This window comes from Bufo gargarizans, chromosome 5 (genome assembly GCF_014858855.1).
Source record: "Bufo gargarizans isolate SCDJY-AF-19 chromosome 5, ASM1485885v1, whole genome shotgun sequence".
NCBI classification, from domain to species: Eukaryota; Metazoa; Chordata; class Amphibia; order Anura; family Bufonidae; genus Bufo; species Bufo gargarizans.
In genome coordinates this window covers 23545833-23564545 of record NC_058084.1, presented here as the reverse complement: position 1 = coordinate 23564545, position 18713 = coordinate 23545833, and the positions used below count along the sequence as shown (strand labels likewise).

General features: G+C 44.8%; 1 protein-coding gene across 1 annotated transcript in view; it reads left to right on the top strand.

Annotated features, from left to right (window-relative positions):
* LOC122939282 (cytochrome P450 2C25-like) overlaps nt 1-18713 on the top strand; it is a 123772-nt gene that overhangs the window by 56505 nt on the left and 48554 nt on the right. The window contains exon 7 of the mRNA XM_044295355.1: nt 9168-9309. Within this exon, the coding sequence (XP_044151290.1) occupies nt 9168-9309 (142 nt within the window). The remainder of the gene's footprint in view (nt 1-9167; nt 9310-18713) is intronic.

Below are 18713 nucleotides of genomic sequence, written 5' to 3'. Positions count from 1 at the left end.
GAATTGTATTTCAACCCAGAACAAGAAATGTGCTTGAACGGACACTAAATAACTCGCCCAGCTACAGCACTAAGGACAGATTTAGCGGGATATAAATTTGAGGCCTAGTATTTAGGCGCTGGGTGACAGGTATGGGTTTAGTGCCAGAATTAGACTTGGAAATACACAGTAGCGGGTGTGTGTGAAGTTATTCTGAATGACCCAATGTGCACCTTGAATATTATATACCCTTTTAGGGATAGATTTCAAATAGCTCTGATATAGCAGAAACCACTAAATTATGAAATTGCTAAATTGGGAATTGTATTTCAACCCAGAACAAGAAATGTGCTTGAACGGACACTAAATAACTCGCCCAGCTACAGCACTAGGGACAGATTTAGCAGGATATAAATTTGAGGCCTAGTATTTAGGCGCTGGGTGACAGGTATGGGTTTAGTGCCAGAATTAAACTTGGAAATACACAGTAGCGGGTGTGTGTGAAGTTATTCTGAATGACCCAATGTGCACCTTGAATATTATATACCCTTTTAGGGATAGATTTCAAATAGCTCTGATATAGCAGAAACCACTAAATTATGAAATTGCTAAATTGGGAATTGTATTTCAACCCAGAACAAGAAATGTGCTTGAACGGACACTAAATAACTCGCCCAGCTACAGCACTAAGGACAGATTTAGCGGGATATAAATTTGAGGCCTAGTATTTAGGCGCTGGGTGACCGGTATGGATTTAGTGACAGAATTAGACTGGGATATGGCCAAAAAATAAACAGACTATTGCTGGTTAAATGCACTTGGTGTGACAGCTTCACCCTGATGTAGGCTTTAGCCAAAAAACAACCACACCATTGAGGGTTAAATGCACTTGGTGACAGGCGCAGCTTGCCCCTGATTTAGTATATGGCCAAAAAATGAACAGACTATTGCTGGTTAAATGCACTTGGTGTGACAGCTTCACCCTGATGTAGGCTTTAGCCAAAAAACAACCACACCATTGAGGGTTAAATGCACTTGGTGACAGGCGCAGCTTGCCCCTGATTTTGTATATGGCCAAAAAATGAACAGACTATTGCTGGTTAAATGCACTTGGTGTGACAGCTTCACCCTGATGTAGGCTTTAGCCAAAAAACAACCACACCATTGAGGGTTAAATGCACTTGGTCGCAGCTTGTGCTGGCGCACCACAAGACACAAAATGGCCGCCGATCACCCCAGAAAAATGTGACTGACAAACGGTCTGGGCAGCCTAAAAACAGTGAGCAATTGAGGATCAGCAGCTCAATGATCCACAGCTGCAGATCGATCAGTTAATCAAGTCCTTTGGAGGAGTTAATCTGCCTAATCTCGCCCTACTGTCGCAGCCGCAACCTCTCCCTACGCTAATCAGAGCAGAGTGACGGGCGGCGCTATGTGACTCCAGCTTAAATAGAGGCTGGGTCACATGGTGCTCTGGCCAATCACAGCCATGCCAATAGTAGGCATGGCTGTGATGGCCTCTTGGGGCAAGTAGTATGACGCTTGTTGATTGGCTGCTTTGCAGCCTTTCAAAAAGCGCCAAGAAAGCGTCACAAAAGCGCGAAGAAAGCGACGAACACCGAACCCGAACCCGGACTTTTACGAAAATGTCCGGGTTCGGGTCCGTGTCACGGACACCCCAAAATTCGGTACGAACCCGAACTATACAGTTCGAGTTCGCTCATCCCTATCCATAGTCTCACTGCTCTTACAGTATAGAGTCCATAGTCTCACTGCTCTTACAGTATAGAGTCCATAGTCTCACTGCTCTTACAGTATAGAGTCCATAGTCTCACTGCTCTTACAGTAAAGAGTCCATAGTCTCACTGCTCTTACAGTAAAGAGTCCATAGTCTCACCGCTCTTACAGTATAGAGTCCATAGTCTCACTGCTCTTACAGTACAGAGTCCATAGTCTCACTGCTCTTACAGTAAAGAGTCCATAGTCTCACTGCTCTTACAGTATAGAGTCCATAGTCTCACTGCTCTTACAGTATAGAGTCCATAGTCTCACTGCTCTTACAGTAAAGAGTCCATAGTCTCACTGCTCTTACAGTATAGAGTCCATAGTCTCACTGCTCTTACAGTATAGAGTCCATAGTCTCACTGCTCTTACAGTATAGAGTCCATAGTCTCACTGCTCTTACAGTATAGAGTCATAGTCTCACTGCTCTTACAGTATAGAGTCCATAGTCTCACTGCTCTTACAGTATAGAGTCCATAGTCTCACTGCTCTTACAGTATAGAGTCCATAGTCTCACTGCTCTTACAGTATAGAGTCCATAGTCTCACTGCTCTTACAGTATAGAGTCCATAGTCTCACTGCTCTTACAGTAAGAGTCCATAGTCCTCACTGCTCTTACAGTATAGAGTCCATAGTCTCACTGCTCTTACAGTAAAGAGTCCATAGTCTCACTGCTCTTACAGTATAGAGTCTATAGTCTCACTGCTCTTACAGTAAAGAGTCCATAGTCTCACTGCTCTTACAGTATAGAGTCTATAGTCTCACTGCTCTTACAGTACAGAGTCCATAGTCTCACTGCTCTTACAGTAAAGAGTCCATAGTCTCACTGCTCTTACAGTATAGAGTCTATAGTCTCACTGCTCTTACAGTACAGAGTCCATAGTCTCACTGCTCTTACAGTAAAGAGTCCATAGTCTCACTGCTCTTACAGTATAGAGTCCATAGTCTCACTGCTCTTACAGTATAGAGTCCATAGTCTCACTGCTCTTACAGTATAGAGTCCATAGTCTCACTGCTCTTACAGTATAGAGTCCATAGTCTCACTGCTCTTACAGTATAGAGTCCATAGTCTCACTGCTCTTACAGTATAGAGTCCATAGTCTCACTGCTCTTACAGTATAGAGTCCATAGTCTCACTGCTCTTACAGTATAGAGTCCATAGTCTCACTGCTCTTACAGTATAGAGTCCATAGTCTCACTGCTCTTACAGTATAGAGTCCATAGTCTCACTGCTCTTACAGTATAGAGTCCATAGTCTCACTGCTCTTACAGTATAGAGTCCATAGTCTCACTGCTCTTACAGTAAAGAGTCCATAGTCTCACTGCTCTTACAGTATAGAGTCCATAGTCTCACTGCTCTTACAGTATAGAGTCCATAGTCTCACTGCTCTTACAGTAAGAGTCCATAGTCTCACTGCTCTTACAGTATAGAGTCCATAGTCTCACTGCTCTTACAGTATAGAGTCCATAGTCTCACTGCTCTTACAGTATAGAGTTCATAGTCTCACTGCTCTTACAGTACAGAGTCCATAGTCTCACTGCTCTTACAGTATAGAGTCCATAGTCTCACTGCTCTTACAGTATAGAGTCCATAGTCTCACTGCTCCTACAGTATAGAGTCCATAGTCTCACTGCTCTTACAGTATAGAGTCCATAGTCTCACTGCTCTTACAGTAAAGAGCCCATAGTCTCACTGCTCTTACAGTAAAGAGTCCATAGTCTCACTGCTCTTACAGTAAAGAGTCCATAGTCTCACTGCTCTTACAGTATAGAGTCCATAGTCTCACTGCTCTTACAGTATAGAGTCCATAGTCTCACTGCTCTTACAGTATAGAGTTCATAGTCTCACTGCTCTTACCGTAAAGAGTCCATAGTCTTGCTGCTCTTACAGTATAGAGCTCCATAGTCTCACTGCTCTTACAGTATAGAGTCTATAGTCTCACTGTCTTACAGTATATAGTCTCACTGCTCTTACAGTATAGAGTCCATAGTCTCACTGCTCTTACAGTATAGAGTCCATAGTCTCACTGCTCTTACAGTATAGAGTCCATAGTCTCACCTGCTCTTACAGTATAGAGTCCATAGTCTCACTGCTCTTACAGTATAGAGTCCATAGTCTCACTGCTCTTACAGTATAGAGTCCATAGTCTCACTGCTCTTACAGTATAGAGTCCATAGTCTCACTGCTCTTACAGTATAGAGTCCATAGTCTCACTGCTCTTACAGTATAGAGTCTATAGTCTCACTGCTCTTACAGTAGAGTCCATAGTCTCACTGCTCTTACAGTATAGAGTCCATAGTCTCACTGCTCTTACAGTATAGAGTCCATAGTCTCACTGCTCTTACAGTATAGAGTCCATAGTCTCACCGCTCTTACAGTATAGAGTCCATAGTCTCACCGCTCTTACAGTATAGAGTCCATAGTCTCACTGCTCTTACAGTATAGAGTCCATAGTCTCACTGCTCTTACAGTATAGAGTCCATAGTCTCACCGCTCTTACAGTATAGAGTCCATAGTCTCACTGCTCTTACAGTAAGAGTCCACAGTCTCACTGCTCTTACAGTATAGAGTCCATAGTCTCACCGCTCTTACAGTATAGAGTCCATAGTCTCACCGCTCTTACAGTATAGAGTCCATAGTCTCACTGCTCTTACAGTATAGAGTCTATAGTCTCACTGCTCTTACAGTATAGAGTCCATAGTCTCACCGCTCTTACAGTATAGAGTCCATAGTCTCACCACTCTTACAGTAAAGAGTCTATAGTCTCACTGCTCTTACAGTATAGAGTCCATAGTCTCACTGCTCTTACAGTAAAGAGTCCACAGTCTCACTGCTCTTACAGTATAGAGTCCATAGTCTCACTGCTCTTACAGTATAGAGTCCACAGTCTCACTGCTCTTACAGTAAAGAGTCCATAGTCTCACTGCTCTTACAGTAAAGAGTCCGTAGTCTCACCGCTCTTACAGTATAGAGTCCATAGTCTCACCGCTCTTACAGTATAGAGTCCATAGTCTCACTGCTCTTACAGTATAGAGTTCCATAGTCTCACTGCTCTTACAGTAAATAGTCCATAGTCTCACTGCTCTTACAGTATAGAGTCCATAGTCTCACTGCTCTTACAGTATATAGTCCATAGTCTCACCGCTCTTACAGTATAGAGTCCATAGTCTCACCGCTCTTACAGTTTAGAGTCCATAGTCTCACTGCTCTTACAGTAAAGAGTCCATAGTCTCACTGCTCTTACAGTATAGAGTCCATAGTCTCACTGCTCTTACAGTATAGAGTCCATAGTCTCACCGCTTTTACAGTAAAGAGTCTATAGTCTCACTGCTCTTACAGTAGAGTCCATAGTCTCACTGCTCTTACAGTAAAGAGTCCATAGTCTCACTGCTCTTACAGTAAAGAGTCCATAGTCTCACCGCTTTTACATTAAAGAGTCTATAGTCTCACTGCTCTTACAGTAAAGAGTCCATAGTCTCACTGCTATTACAGTATAGAGTTCCATAGTCTCACTGCTCTTACCGTAAAGAATCCTCTTCTATGTTTGTGTACAAACCTTCTTTCCTCCAGACGCAAAGGATGTCCCCTCGTCACAGTCACAGTACTGGGGATAAATAGATGATGGGAGTGATCTCTGTACTGACCCCTGATATATTTATACATATTAATTAGATCTCCCTTCAGTCGTCTTTTTTCTAAAGTGAATAACCCTAATTTTGATAATCTTTCAGGGTACTGTAGTTGCCCCATTCCAGTTATTACTTTAGTTGCCCTCCTCTGGACCCTCTCCAGCCTGCTATGTCTGCTTTGTTCACAGGAGCCCAGAACTGTACACAGTCCTCCATGTGTGGTCTGACTAGTGATGTGTAAAGTGGCAGGACTATGTTCTCATCACGGGCATCTATGCCCCTTTTGATGCAACCTATTATCTTATTGGCCTTGGCAGCAGCTGCCTGACACTGTTTTTTGCAGCTTAGTTTGTTGTTTATTAAAATTCCTAGGTCAACTTTTTGATTATAGTGTTAACCAGTGTTCTACCATTTAGTATGTACGGGTGACTTGTATTATTCCATCCCATGTGCATAACTTTACATTTGTCTGCCACTTCTCTGCCCAAGCCTCCAGTCTATCCAGATCTCTCTGTTGTAGTATTCTGTCCTCTGTAGTATATATACAGTATACTGTCCTCTGTAGTATATATTTATACAGTATACTGTACTCTGTAGTATATATACAGTATACTGTCCTCTTCCATGTCAATTACTTTACACAGTTTAGTGTCCGCAAAAAAAAAGAAAAGGATATTTTACTGTGCAAGCCTTCTACAAGATCATTAATAAATATATTGAAGAGAATAGGGCCCAGTACTGACCCTTGTGGTACCCCACTAGTGATAGTGACCCCTTCAATACTGATCCCTGAGGTACTCCACTAGTGACAGTGACCCAATCTGAGTGTGTTCCACATTAATAACCACCCTCTGTTTTCTAAGCGAAGCTCCAAAATGTAGCTTCGCTTGTTTTGGCTAAAATCTTTGCACCGGCCTTGAGTAGGGGTGGAGAAGGAATTTAGAGTTAGTGTAGCCCACCCCCTGCTAGGGTTTTGGTGTGTGTGTGTGTGGAGTTCCCCTGCATAGGGAGATGACAGCAAGGACCTAGTCTCAGCTAAGACTTGGCCATATACCCAGTCTGAGTACCTTCAGCTCTGCTGCATGAAGAAAGCAGAAACTACAGACAAACTCCAGAGTTCCAGGAAGAAAGCAGGAGCGTAGCTATAGGGGGTGCAGAGGTAGCAGTCGCCACCGGGCCTAGGAGCCTGAGGGGCCCCAAAGACCCTTGTACCACATTAGAAGACACCTGTTTTATAGAAGGTGCATACTGGTCAAGTTACACCTCTGGCTGCAGGGAAGGTGTTAGGTCAAGAATTTGGCATGGTGGGGGGTGCAGTTTCAATTTTGCCTCAGGCAGCAGGAAGGCAATGTGCTTCTCTGCCCCTGGCCACAAAGCACCGAGGGAAGGGGGGCCCAAGCTAAACTCTTGCACCAGGGCCCATGAGCCTTTAGCTATGCCCCTGGAAGAAAGCATCCCCTAAGAATCCATCTGTGAGATAAGTCATAAGTCGAGTGCCTAGGAAAAGCCAATTCCTCCTCAGCTAGTCTGTCCCCACACAGCAGATGTTACAGATCAGTGCAGACGCTAGTCCTGCCACAGTTACAGAACTGTCTGACTTTTATCCTGCAAGCTCAACATTTAAAGCAGAAGTACTCATTCCTGCCAATCATTGCCAAAACCTGCTGGGACCAAGAGACCAAAGCTGTATACTGTTTGGATGCAAGTTATTTCAAGTACAGCAACGTTTGAACTCCTACTGTCACTACACTCAAATTTATTGCAAGTGAGCCAGGAGCCAGGAGTCCGGCCGTACCCAGGTAGGAGACACCGTGACACAACTACCACCAGACTACAGAGACAGTATAGGCCATTACACCACTCTCGCATTCCTAATCTGGAACGTTCGTTATAACACCTTGGAAGGGCCCTGGGATAGTACCCTGTACACGCTGCAATTGGCGCCATGACAAATACAGTATATTATCCAAACATACCCGGCCACTGTAGACCCTTTTTGAATATTGGCAACATTTGCTATGTGCCAATCCTGTGGAACACTCCCTGTCAGTATAGAATCCTTAAATATCAGAAATAAGGGACTGGCTATGACATGACTTAATTACCTTAGGATACGGGGGTGTATGCCATCTGGTCCTGGCGATTTGTCTATTTTAATATTTTTAAGATGCCGCTGCACTTCTTCCTGGGTCAGACAGGGCACTTTTAATGGGGAATTTACTTTTACATTCTTCATATCATCTGACAGTTTATTATTTTCCTCATCACTCTCTGCAACTCCCCTCTCATTACTCTGTAGAGGGACGACACCTTCAGATTTATACGTTTTACCATTTATATAATTGAAGAACATTTTAGGGTTAGGTTTGCCCTCTTTGGCAATTAATCTCTCGGTCTCTAGTTTGGCCGCTTTTATTTGTTTTTTACATATTTATTTCCTTATAGTTTTTCAGTGCTTCCTCGTCACCCTCCTGTTTTAGTGATTTAAATGCTTTCTTTATGTCATTTATTCCTTTCTTTACATTTATATTTATCTACATAGTTTTTTTTTTCTTATTCCTTAATCTTTTATTGCCATAAGGTATGTACCTCTCACAATTAGATTTTAGGATGCTTTTAACTTTGTCCCAGTTAGTTAGGCCTATGACCTCTCTTAATTGGCTACAAATAGGACAAATTGTGAGATGGGCCACAAGTTGCTTTCGTACCTAAGTGTCTCGAACAGATGAACTGAGGTTTTTGTGGGTCTTTTGCTGTTCCCCTTGTCAGGTCTTTCAGGATTGCCCAATATGTCCTTTGAGTGATTGTAACAGGAAGCCAACTCCTGAGGAGAATAGCAACAGTCCTGTAACTTTTGTAGATTGTCTATCTAATTCTTTAGCAATGCCTCTGTAGCCTTTCACAGATCCATGTCCATGCTTTTCTAAATCAAGTCTTCTAAGGTCTTTTGAAAATTGTTCATTTCAATGCATAGTTCACAATAACCAATCTTTCTTGAGAAGGACAGTTTTTCTCAGGCACCAGGTTTTATATGCCTTATGACCGAAACACCCGGAAAACCCACATTTCCAATGTGAACTCCTCACCAGAAACACTTTTTGCTAATTAGTTCTTGGGAAAAATGCTTAACACACAGGTTGATTTACTGTACTTTTTCTTCTTACACTGTGGATCCTCCTTACCCAATGGACACTAGAACCCTACTAGTGTATGTTAGAGGTTACAAGTATCATGGGTGATGTACAGCTAATTGTTGGTTCCACCTGACTTACCAAGATTTCAGGTTGCAGGCGGCTATGCAATTAGCAGTAAATTGTGAGCGCTGCTGCTACTGCTCATGTAGTACCACCATTAGGGTATGGCCACACGTACTCTAGAAAATCTGCACCAGTGGAGTTTGCTATAAAAATGATCATGGATATGATGCATTATTGCAGCAAATTTTAAATTCACACCTCATGTCATGTTAGGTGCAAATTCCAGTGAGAACATTCACCGCAGTGCATGGGTCAGATCTTCTGTTCCCAACTCCCATCATACATGTGGCCATAACTGTAGTGCTTTTTTTTTTTTTTTTTTTTTTTTGCCTGAGTTTAGTTGTATTGAGATTGTCTATAAATGTGACTTCATTTTATTAAACATCAATGCAGACATCAAGGTAAGGATAAGGGTCCACTTACTTTTTCTGGTAAGTGTAATCTATCACCAACACTACAATGAAGACATGTCCAGTATAATAACCACATACCTGACTGGATGTTCTTTTACTTCCTCAGGTGGAACATGAAATGGATCCAGATATCTGTGATACCAGTCTCCTCATGATGGTTACAGGACTTTTAACAGCAGGAACTGAGACGACGGCTTCTACCCTAAAATTCAGCTTGTTGCTCCTGGCCCATTATCCGGAGGTGCAAGGTATGGACGTCACTGAACCTGTACTCCAAACTTATTTGGATATGAACTAACCCCAAGTGAAATAAATGGTACTTGGTATATGGACTACTAGTGGTGGCACAATACATATAAAATGGCCTACTGCTGTTTGTGATTATTTACTTATGAGGAAGGGGGCATATGGTTTATGGAGGGGGCTTCACCTGAGCTGGGCCATGTTGTTTGCCATTTTATGCTGTTTGGATTTAGTTATTATTAAAACTGAGTGCAGATTATCTTTTCAGCCAGAAATAAATTCCTCAAATGATACAATTCTTCGAATGAGCGTTTATGAAGATTTCCAAGCATACTGTGGGACCCCAGAGGTGGCTCTTACTAGTTGATGATGAACCACAAGGGTTCCAGTAAGAAATGCATATTATCTGTGTTGCTCTTTATTTTGTAAAATATTGGTGGCAGTAAAAATTAACCGGAGACAACATGGCAGAGGCTGGGCCGAGTTGGAGGTCAGCAAGGATGTCTTTCCATCAGTTTCTTTAGACAAGCTTAGGGAGGATAAATGAAAGGACAGGGAAATCTTGTGGCCAGATAAGGGAAAGACACTGTGGAGACAGAGAGGGACATCACTAGTGTGAGCTCGAAGATGCTGCAGATCCCCGTGTGTTGCTATCAGTAGAAAAGAGTGGCCCTAGCCATAAAGGTGCACCACCTCAGGATCTCAAAAGGGAAGAGACAGCTTAGCACAGCAGAGGGGTAGAGGCAAGAGCTGGGACTGGCAAGAGTCAGCCTAGGCTCTGCATCCTGATGGCATACCATCAGGGTCCACACTATGGAAATCATTTAAAAATATCTCCAGAAAAGCCATTATCTGACCAAGCAAAGATTATTTTCTGAAATGCAAAAAGTACTCTAAGAATGCTACATTCAGTTCTATGGGACTTCTGAGAACAGCCAAGCCAGTGTGCATGCTGGGAGTTGTAGTTGAACGACAGCTTGAGTGGCAGAGGTTGCTGACCCCGGGCCTAGTGTGACAATACAAACAGATATTACTTATCCTGTTCTGATGCACTGTATATACACCGGGACACCACTAGCACAATATTGAGTATGGTTTGAGAACCTGGTCTTCACACAGATACTACGGGGGAGATTTATCAAACTGGTGTAAAGTAGAACTTGCTTAGTTGCCCAAAGCAACCAATCAGATTCCACCTTTCATTTTTCACAGCTCCTTTGGAAACTGAAAGGTGCAATCTGATTGGTTGCTATGGGCAAATAAGCCAGCTCTAATTTACACCAGTTTGATAAATCGTCCCCTAAGTATCTTAAATATATTGTCATTATTTAATGAAGAAGGAAGTAGAAACCCTCATGCTGCATGGAGTTGTCTTAAAGACTTAACCAAATTAGGAGGACGGGAGGTGTAAAAAAGACCCAACCCCTCTTAGACTGCTATACTCCCCAGATCCCCTAAACAAATATAGATCCCAGAACAGACTCCCTAAAAAATACAGACCCCCAGAGAAGACCTCCAAAATAACCTTAAATAACCTAAAGTGGGAGTACAGATACTGAAAAGAGAAATATATCCACCATTTTATGTTGAATGACAAGATTGAACAGTTGAACCACCCTCTTATGCATACCGCCATTTTGTGATACTTTTTCAACACGAGTTATGTACATGGACTATCTGCTGCGGAGGCGGCCGTGTTATATATGAAGAAAAGTTGAAGTTAATAAAGAAGTTATTTCAAGCAATTGGTGTGCTCTTTAAACCTACTGTTACTGAGAAATAGACAGTCTGGTTGGACTAAAAAGTCAGAGATATCAAAATTCTTCTAGTGCCACAGCGCAAAAGGCACTTCATAGTGCTGCGCCTGCCCGCACTTTCTGCAGCAGCTCTAACATATTGGGACAATTTTTCAGGAACCTATGCACCACCAAATTCAGCAAATGCGCCAGGCAAGGGATGTGCTTCAAACCGGCTAGGCCCAGAGCTGCTACAAGATTTTGCCCATTATCGCACACCACCAGGCTGAGGTGAGGCTCACTGGCACACAACCACTCATTGGTCTGTTGTTCCATGCCTGTCCACAGCTCCTGCGCGGTGTTGGGTTTTTCCCCTAAGCAGATGACTTTCAAAACACCCTGCTGTCGTTTCCCCCTGGCTGTGCTGAATTTGGTCGTGCAGGTGTTATGCTGACCGGATGAGGAGGTGGTAGAGGAGAAAGTGGCATAGGAGGAGGAGGCATCAGGAGGCAACGAGAAACATCCTGTGATCCTCGGTGGTGGAAGTACATGCGGCAAATTGCTATCTGCCTCAGGTCTAGCCGCCACTGCATTTACCCAGTGTGCTTTTAGGGAGATATAACATCCCTGCCAGTGCTTGTTGGTCCACGTATCGGTGGTTATGTGGACCTTGCCACAGATGGCATTACATAGTGCACACCTGATTTTATCCGCCACTTGGTTGTGCAGGGCAAGGATGGCTTGCCCGGAAAAGTAGTAGCGGCTGGGCACGACGTACTGTGGGACAGCCACCACTATGAGGTTTTTAAAAGTCTCCGTCTCCACCAGACGGAATGACAGCATTTCAAAGGCCAGGAATTTTGGGGCCAGGGATCACTGGTGGGTAGGGCGGTACTTCCTCTTTCTCTCTAGTGTTTGGGGGATGGACAGCTGAACGCTTCCATGGGACAGTGTGGAGTTGCTTGGTGACAGTGACGGTGGTGGAGGTGGTGGTGTTGCTGCCACATCCTCTGTTTGCGGGGTGGCAGGTGCCACTGTCACTCCAGAGGGGGAGGAAGAGGCCGAGACCACAGCAGAAGAGGGAGCAGGAGGAGCCTGAGATCTTTTGTGGTTTTTGTGGTGTCTACTCCACTGCAGCACGTGCTTTGCGCTGGTCATGCAGGTTGTGCTCAGGTTGAGAACGTTTATGCCTCGCTTCAGGCTCCGATTGCACAGCGCGCAAACCACTCGCGTCTTGTCATCAGCACATTGTCTGAAGAACTGCCATGCCAGGGAACTCCTTGAAGCTGGCTTTGGAGTGCTCAGTCCCTGGGTGTGGTTGTCAGTAGCAGGCATACTGTCTAGGGGTTGGCTAATCTGCTTTTGCACCCTGCTTCCTCTTTTTCTGTTCGGCTGGCGCTGTGTGACCACCACCTCTTCCTCCGAACTGCACATGTCACTCGAATGACCTTGATTCCATGTGGGGTCTAGGATATCATCATCTTCCACATCATCTTCCACCCATTCTTCACCCCTGCCCTCTATGTCGGTCTGCACACTTTAGAAAGCCGCAGCAGTTGGCACCTGTGTTTCGTAATCATCCGAGACGCGCTGCGATGCTCCTCCCATGTACTCATCTTGAAACATAAGTGGTTGGGCATCGGTGCACTAAATTTCTTCCACTTCTGGGGCAGGCCTAGGTGGATGGCCCTGGGAAACCCTGATAATAGAGTCATCAAAAAGCAGAAGAGATTGCTGCATGACTTGGGGCTCATACTGTTTGGCTGATTTGCAAGGGGGTGAGGTGAAAGACAGATGCCCATGGGCTGCAGGTGCCAACTTTGTGGTTTTAGCACGGGACCGGGTGAGAGACAACGTGAAGGAACTAGAGGCACTGTCAGCCACCCAATCTACTACCGCCTCTACGTGTTCTGACCTTACCATTTGTAAACCGGTATTCGGGCCTACAAAATAACTCTAAACGGTCTGTCGCATAGGTGCACCTGAGGAAGGTGTTTAATTTGGGCGTGTAGCAGACAGATTACCTATATTTATTTCCCTGTCACATTTGCAGAGCAGATGTATCTCACACCAAAAATGGGTATATGTCAACGACTGAACTAACAGACAGATTTACTATTATATTTTTGTGTCAGGGGTACAAAGCTGGTGTATTGCACCCACAAAAAAAATCACTATAGATGATGCACCAGCCAATCACAGCCAAACAACTACTAGGCATAGCTGTGATGGCTTCTAAGTGCCCACAGCTTAAAATCTTGTTGATTGGCTGCCTGAAGTGGGGCTTAGTTAGGGCTGTATTAGGGAGGCTTCAAAAGAGAGTGTGGCGCCAACAACAGCGTTCGCCTCCCCAGTCAGACCAGCGTGACCAGGAATTGTTGGGGACATTTCCCCACAATTTCTTAATCCACCTACCAAGGTACGGACCACTGTCCTTTTTGATGCCATTGCTTGGGACATTTAACTTTGCCCTCATTGCGCTTGCACTACTTGTTACTAAAAGGTGTATTATTGTTACACACGCCTTGTTATATATATATATATATATATATATATATATATATCTTTTATAGCTCCTCTTGAAAACAACTGAGGGGTTCTTAATGTTATATACCACCCACAATGGAGATTGTATTCTATCGGGTATTCAAAAAGTCATTGGTAGTACGCGCTAATAGAAACACACCGCTAGAATTGCAATAGTGGCAAAATAAATTCACACTAGTGATAATGCGATAGATTATATTGTGGTTTATCACAATAACGCCTCTGAGTTTATAATCCTAACAGCGGCCTACTGCCATCTAACAAAAAAACGCTAAAGTCCAGACCGCACCAACGCATCCGAGTCTTATCTGTATCTTATTTATATCCTACATCAATCAGTTCAAATGCCAATTTGCATATATGAAGCACTTAAATGTCCCACGTGTATTGCAACCTGGGAAACGCTTACCTCCGAATCTCCCTTCCAGTGAGTCCCGCTGCACTATTTCCGCTGGGCATATATTCGTGGAGTCAAAACGGCATCTCCCGATGAGGAGTGATCTAATAGAGTCGGCGTCCCACGTGTCCTGCGTAGATCAGGTGCAACTTAGTATGCTGGCAAAAAGCTGTATATTTCCAGGGAGCGCTCCGGATTGTATCGATGAAGCATGCAAACTTCAGTTGTTTTCTCAAGGGGACTGTTCATACCAAACGCGTTTCGGAATTAGTATCATACTCCCTCTTCAGTGGCTAAGTCCCCTATGTTTTCAGTGTGCTTAAATATTTTATTTGGGATATCTGGATGTCGGATATATCCACATTCTGGAGTGGATCTGCCGATATAAATCCTCTCTCCATCTTTTTCCCATATTAATAAATCTGCATTAAATAAATGCGACAATTCTATATAACATCGCAATATATACTCTGCTAGAAATATGCAAAAACCATTTACAGTTCACAAACGGTGTCTATGTGGTTCGGCTGCGATTCCTATGCGGTTTTGTTAAATGGCAGTTATTATATGGGATCTATGCAATCTTGCTGAATCGTACCTAATAATGTAAATATATATTTTCTATCTTTGATATCATTTATTAGGCAAAGCAAAATGAAGAAAAATATATATAAATAAAAATGAACATAAAAATAGACAAATAAAAAAATCTACTTTTTCATACAACTATATACAGTCAGGTCCATAAATATTGGAACATCGACACAATTGTAACATGTTTGGCTCTATACATCACCACAATGGATCTGAAATGAAACGAACAAGATGTTGCTTTACCTGCAGACTGTCAGCCTTACCTGCAGACTGTCAGCTTTACCTGCAGACTGTCAGCTTTACCTGCAGACTGTCAGCTGTAATTTGAGGGGATTTACATCTAAATCAGGTGAACGGTGCAGGAATTACAGCAGTTTGCATCTGTGCCTCCTACTTGTTAAAGGACCAAAAGTAATGGGACAATTGTCTTCTCAGCTGTTCCATGGCCAGGTATGTGTTATTCCCTCATTATCCCAATTATAATCAGCAGATAAAAGGTCCAGAGGTCATTTCCAGTCTGCTACTTGCATTTGGAATCTGTTGCTGTCAACTCTCAAGACGAGATCCAAAGAGCGGTCACTATCAGTGAAGCCATCATTAGGCTGAAAAAACACAACAAACCCATCAGATAAATAGCAAAAACATCAGGCGCGGCCAAAACAACAGTTTGGAGCATTCTTATAAAGAAGGAACACACTGGTGAGCTCAGCAACACCAAAAGACCCGGAAGACCACGGAAAACAACTGTGGTGGATGACCGAAGAATTATTTCCCTGGTGAAGAAAACACCCTTCACAACAGTTGGCCAGATCAAGAACACTCTCCAGGAGGCAGGTGTATGTGTGTCAACAATCAAGAGAAGACTTCACCAGATTGAATACAGAGGGTTCACCACAAGATGTAAACTATTGGTGAGCCTCAAAAACAGGAAGGCCAGATTAGAGTTTGCCAAAAAAGATCTAAAAAAGCCTTCACAGTTCTGGAACAACATCCTATGGACAGATGAGACCAAGATCAACTTGTACCAGAGTGATGGGAGGAGAAGAGTATGGAGAAGGAAAGGAACTGCTCATGGTCCTAAGCATACCACCTCATCAGTGAAGCATGGTGGTGGTAGTGTCATGGCATGGGCATGTATGGCGGCCAATGGAACTTGTTCTCTTGTATTTATTGATGATGTGACTGCTGACAAAAGCAGCAGGATGAATTCTGAAGTGTTTCGGGCAATATTATCTGCTCATATTCAGCCAAATGCTTCAGAACTCATTAGACAGCGCTTCACAGTGCAGATAGTGCTTTCTATGTCTGTCCTGGAGGGACCTGCGACCCTTGTACGCCACATGAATAAAAAAAAATATATATAATCCTCAGCCGGCAGCCCGGGCCCCCAGTGGCGTAGGGCCCCATAGCCTGTGCTATGGCTGCTATGGTGATCCCTACGCCCATGTTATGTAGCGATGGGCTAATGTCAGCAGTACGTACCAGCATGCTTTATAACTCCCTGCCTGGCGCCGTTCTCTTAAATAAAGACTTTACAAATATGCTAATGAGCCTCTAGGTGCTATTAGGGCGTTGCTTCAGCACGTAGAGGCTCCGTCTATGCACCCTTTAACACGCACAGGTCCAGTTAATTGACTTTCGAGTAGACTTGAGCAAACACCTGGATGTTCGGGTTCGAGAAGTTCGGCTGAACTTCCCGGAAATGTTCGGGTTCGGGATCCGAACCCAACCCGAACTTCGTCCCGAACCCCATTGAAGTCAATGGGGACCCAAACTTTTCGGCACTAAAAAGGTTGTAAAACATCCCAGGAAAGGGCTAGAGGGCTGCAAAAGCAACATGTACCGTATTTTTCACCCCATAAGACGCACTTTTTCTTCCCCCAAAATGGGGGAGAAATGCCCCTGCGTCTTATGGGGCGAATGCTGGCAGTTTTACATCGCAAGCTGTGATGTAGGAGCGAGCGGGGGCCGGGGGAGGGACTGGGAGGAGGATCTGGGGGCCGTCAATAGCGGCGGGGCGGTGCAGTCAGTGTAGTATAGCACTGCCCCGCCGCTCTGGTATACTAATATACGATGTCATATTCAATTAATAATTATCAAACATGCCCCCTCACTCCAATTACTACCTTACATCCTAATCGCTGCTGTTGAATTCATGCAGGCCGGGCGGGTGGCAGCGTAACTCTTGTCACGTGCCTGCGCCGCCTACTTTATGAATGAAGCAGGCGGCGCAGGCAAGTGACGTCAGTGAGACGCGCCGGCCGCCCGGCCGGCCTGCCTGAAAACAGCAGCAATTAGGATGTAAGGTAGTAATAGGAGACAGTGAGGGGACATGTTTGATAATTATTAATTGAATATCACATCTTATATTTGTATGGTGGCGGTGAGGTCGACGGCAGGGGGGGTGCGGCGGCGATCTGTGGATGGCACAGTTATGGGTTGGGGGGTCTGTGGATGGCACTGTTATGGGCTGGGGGTCTGTGGATGGCACATATACAACAGTGCCAGCCACAGATCCCCCCCCCCTGTAACAGTGCCAGCTACAGATCCCCCCTGTAACAGTGCTAGCCACAGATCCCCCCCCTGTAACAGTGCAAGCCACAGATCCCCCTGTAACAGTGCAATCCACAGATCCCCCCCATAACAGTGACCGTCATCCACAGATCCCCACCATAACAGTGACCGTCATCCACAGATCCCCCCCATAACAGTGTCCGTCATCCACAGATCCCCCCATAACAGTGTCCGTCATCCACAGATCCCCCCCATAACAGTGTCTGTCATCCACAGATCCCCCCCCATAACAGTGTCCGTCATCCACAGATCTCCCCCATAACAGTGTCCGTCATCCACAGATCTCCCCCATAACAGTGTCCGTCATCTACAGATCCCCCCATAACAGTGTCCGTCATCCACAGATCCCCCCCATAACAGTGTCCGTCATCCACAGATCCCCCACCATAACAGTGTCCGTCATCCACAGATCCCCCCCATAACAGTGTCCGTCATCCACAGATCCCCAGTAATGGTGCCATCCACAGACCACCATTAGTTCCAAACCCACCAAACACACAGCACACCTTTTGGTAAAAAAAATTTTTTTCTTATTTTCCTCCTCAAAAACCTAGGTGCGTCTTATGGGCCGGTGCGTCCTATAGGGCGAAAAATACGGTAACCACTGACACATGGACAAGTGCTTTCGTCCAAGGACTCTACATTTCCCTGACAGCACACTGGGTGAATGTTGTGGAGGCCGGGAGCGAGTTGTACCGTGGGATGGCACAGTTGCTACCGATGCCAAGGATTGCGGGCGCTAATTCCATCAGGGTTTCCGCCAGCACCTACTTGGGTGGCTCCAACCCCCAATTCTCCTCCTCCGCCTCCTTCTCCACTTCCACCTCAGAATTATCTTCTTTCAGCACCAGTCACCCATCAGTCGGTAGCTTTAAGCAGTGTAACACTGCAGTGGGGAAGCGTGCTTAAGCTGATCTGTTTAGGTGACAAACAGCACACGGCCGCAGAGCTGTAGCAGGGGATAGGAGACCAGACTGAGCTGTGGCTCTCGCCACTCAACCTAGAACCAGGCATGGTTGTGTCTAATAATGGCCTGAACTTGGTGGCGGCTTTGGAGCTTGGCAAGCACACACACATGCCATGCCTAGCCCACATCTTCAACCCTGTGGTTCAGTGTTTTCTCAAAACCTACCACAATTTGCCTGAGCTACTGGTGAAGGTGCGCTGCGTGTGTGCACATTTCTGCAAGTCATCAAAAGCTTCAGCCGGTCTGTCAACGCTGCAGCAGTGCTTGAAATTGCCAGGTCACCGCCTATTGTGCGACGTGAGCACGTGCTGGAACTTGACGTTCCACATGTTGGCCAGGTTTGTGAGCAGCAGAGGGCAGTGGTGGAATACCAGCTGCAACATGGTCGTCGACTTTCCAGTCAGTTTCTGCTCTTCACAATTGAGGACTAGGCATAGATGTCAGACTTTTTAAGAAACTTTGAGGAATCAACACAGATGGTGAGCGCGACCCACTTCTGTGTCTACTCAAACTCTTGCTGCTCACAGTTAAGGCCGACGCTTTGCATGTGGAAGAGGTGGAAATGGGGGAAGACAATACACAGGGTGATAGCCA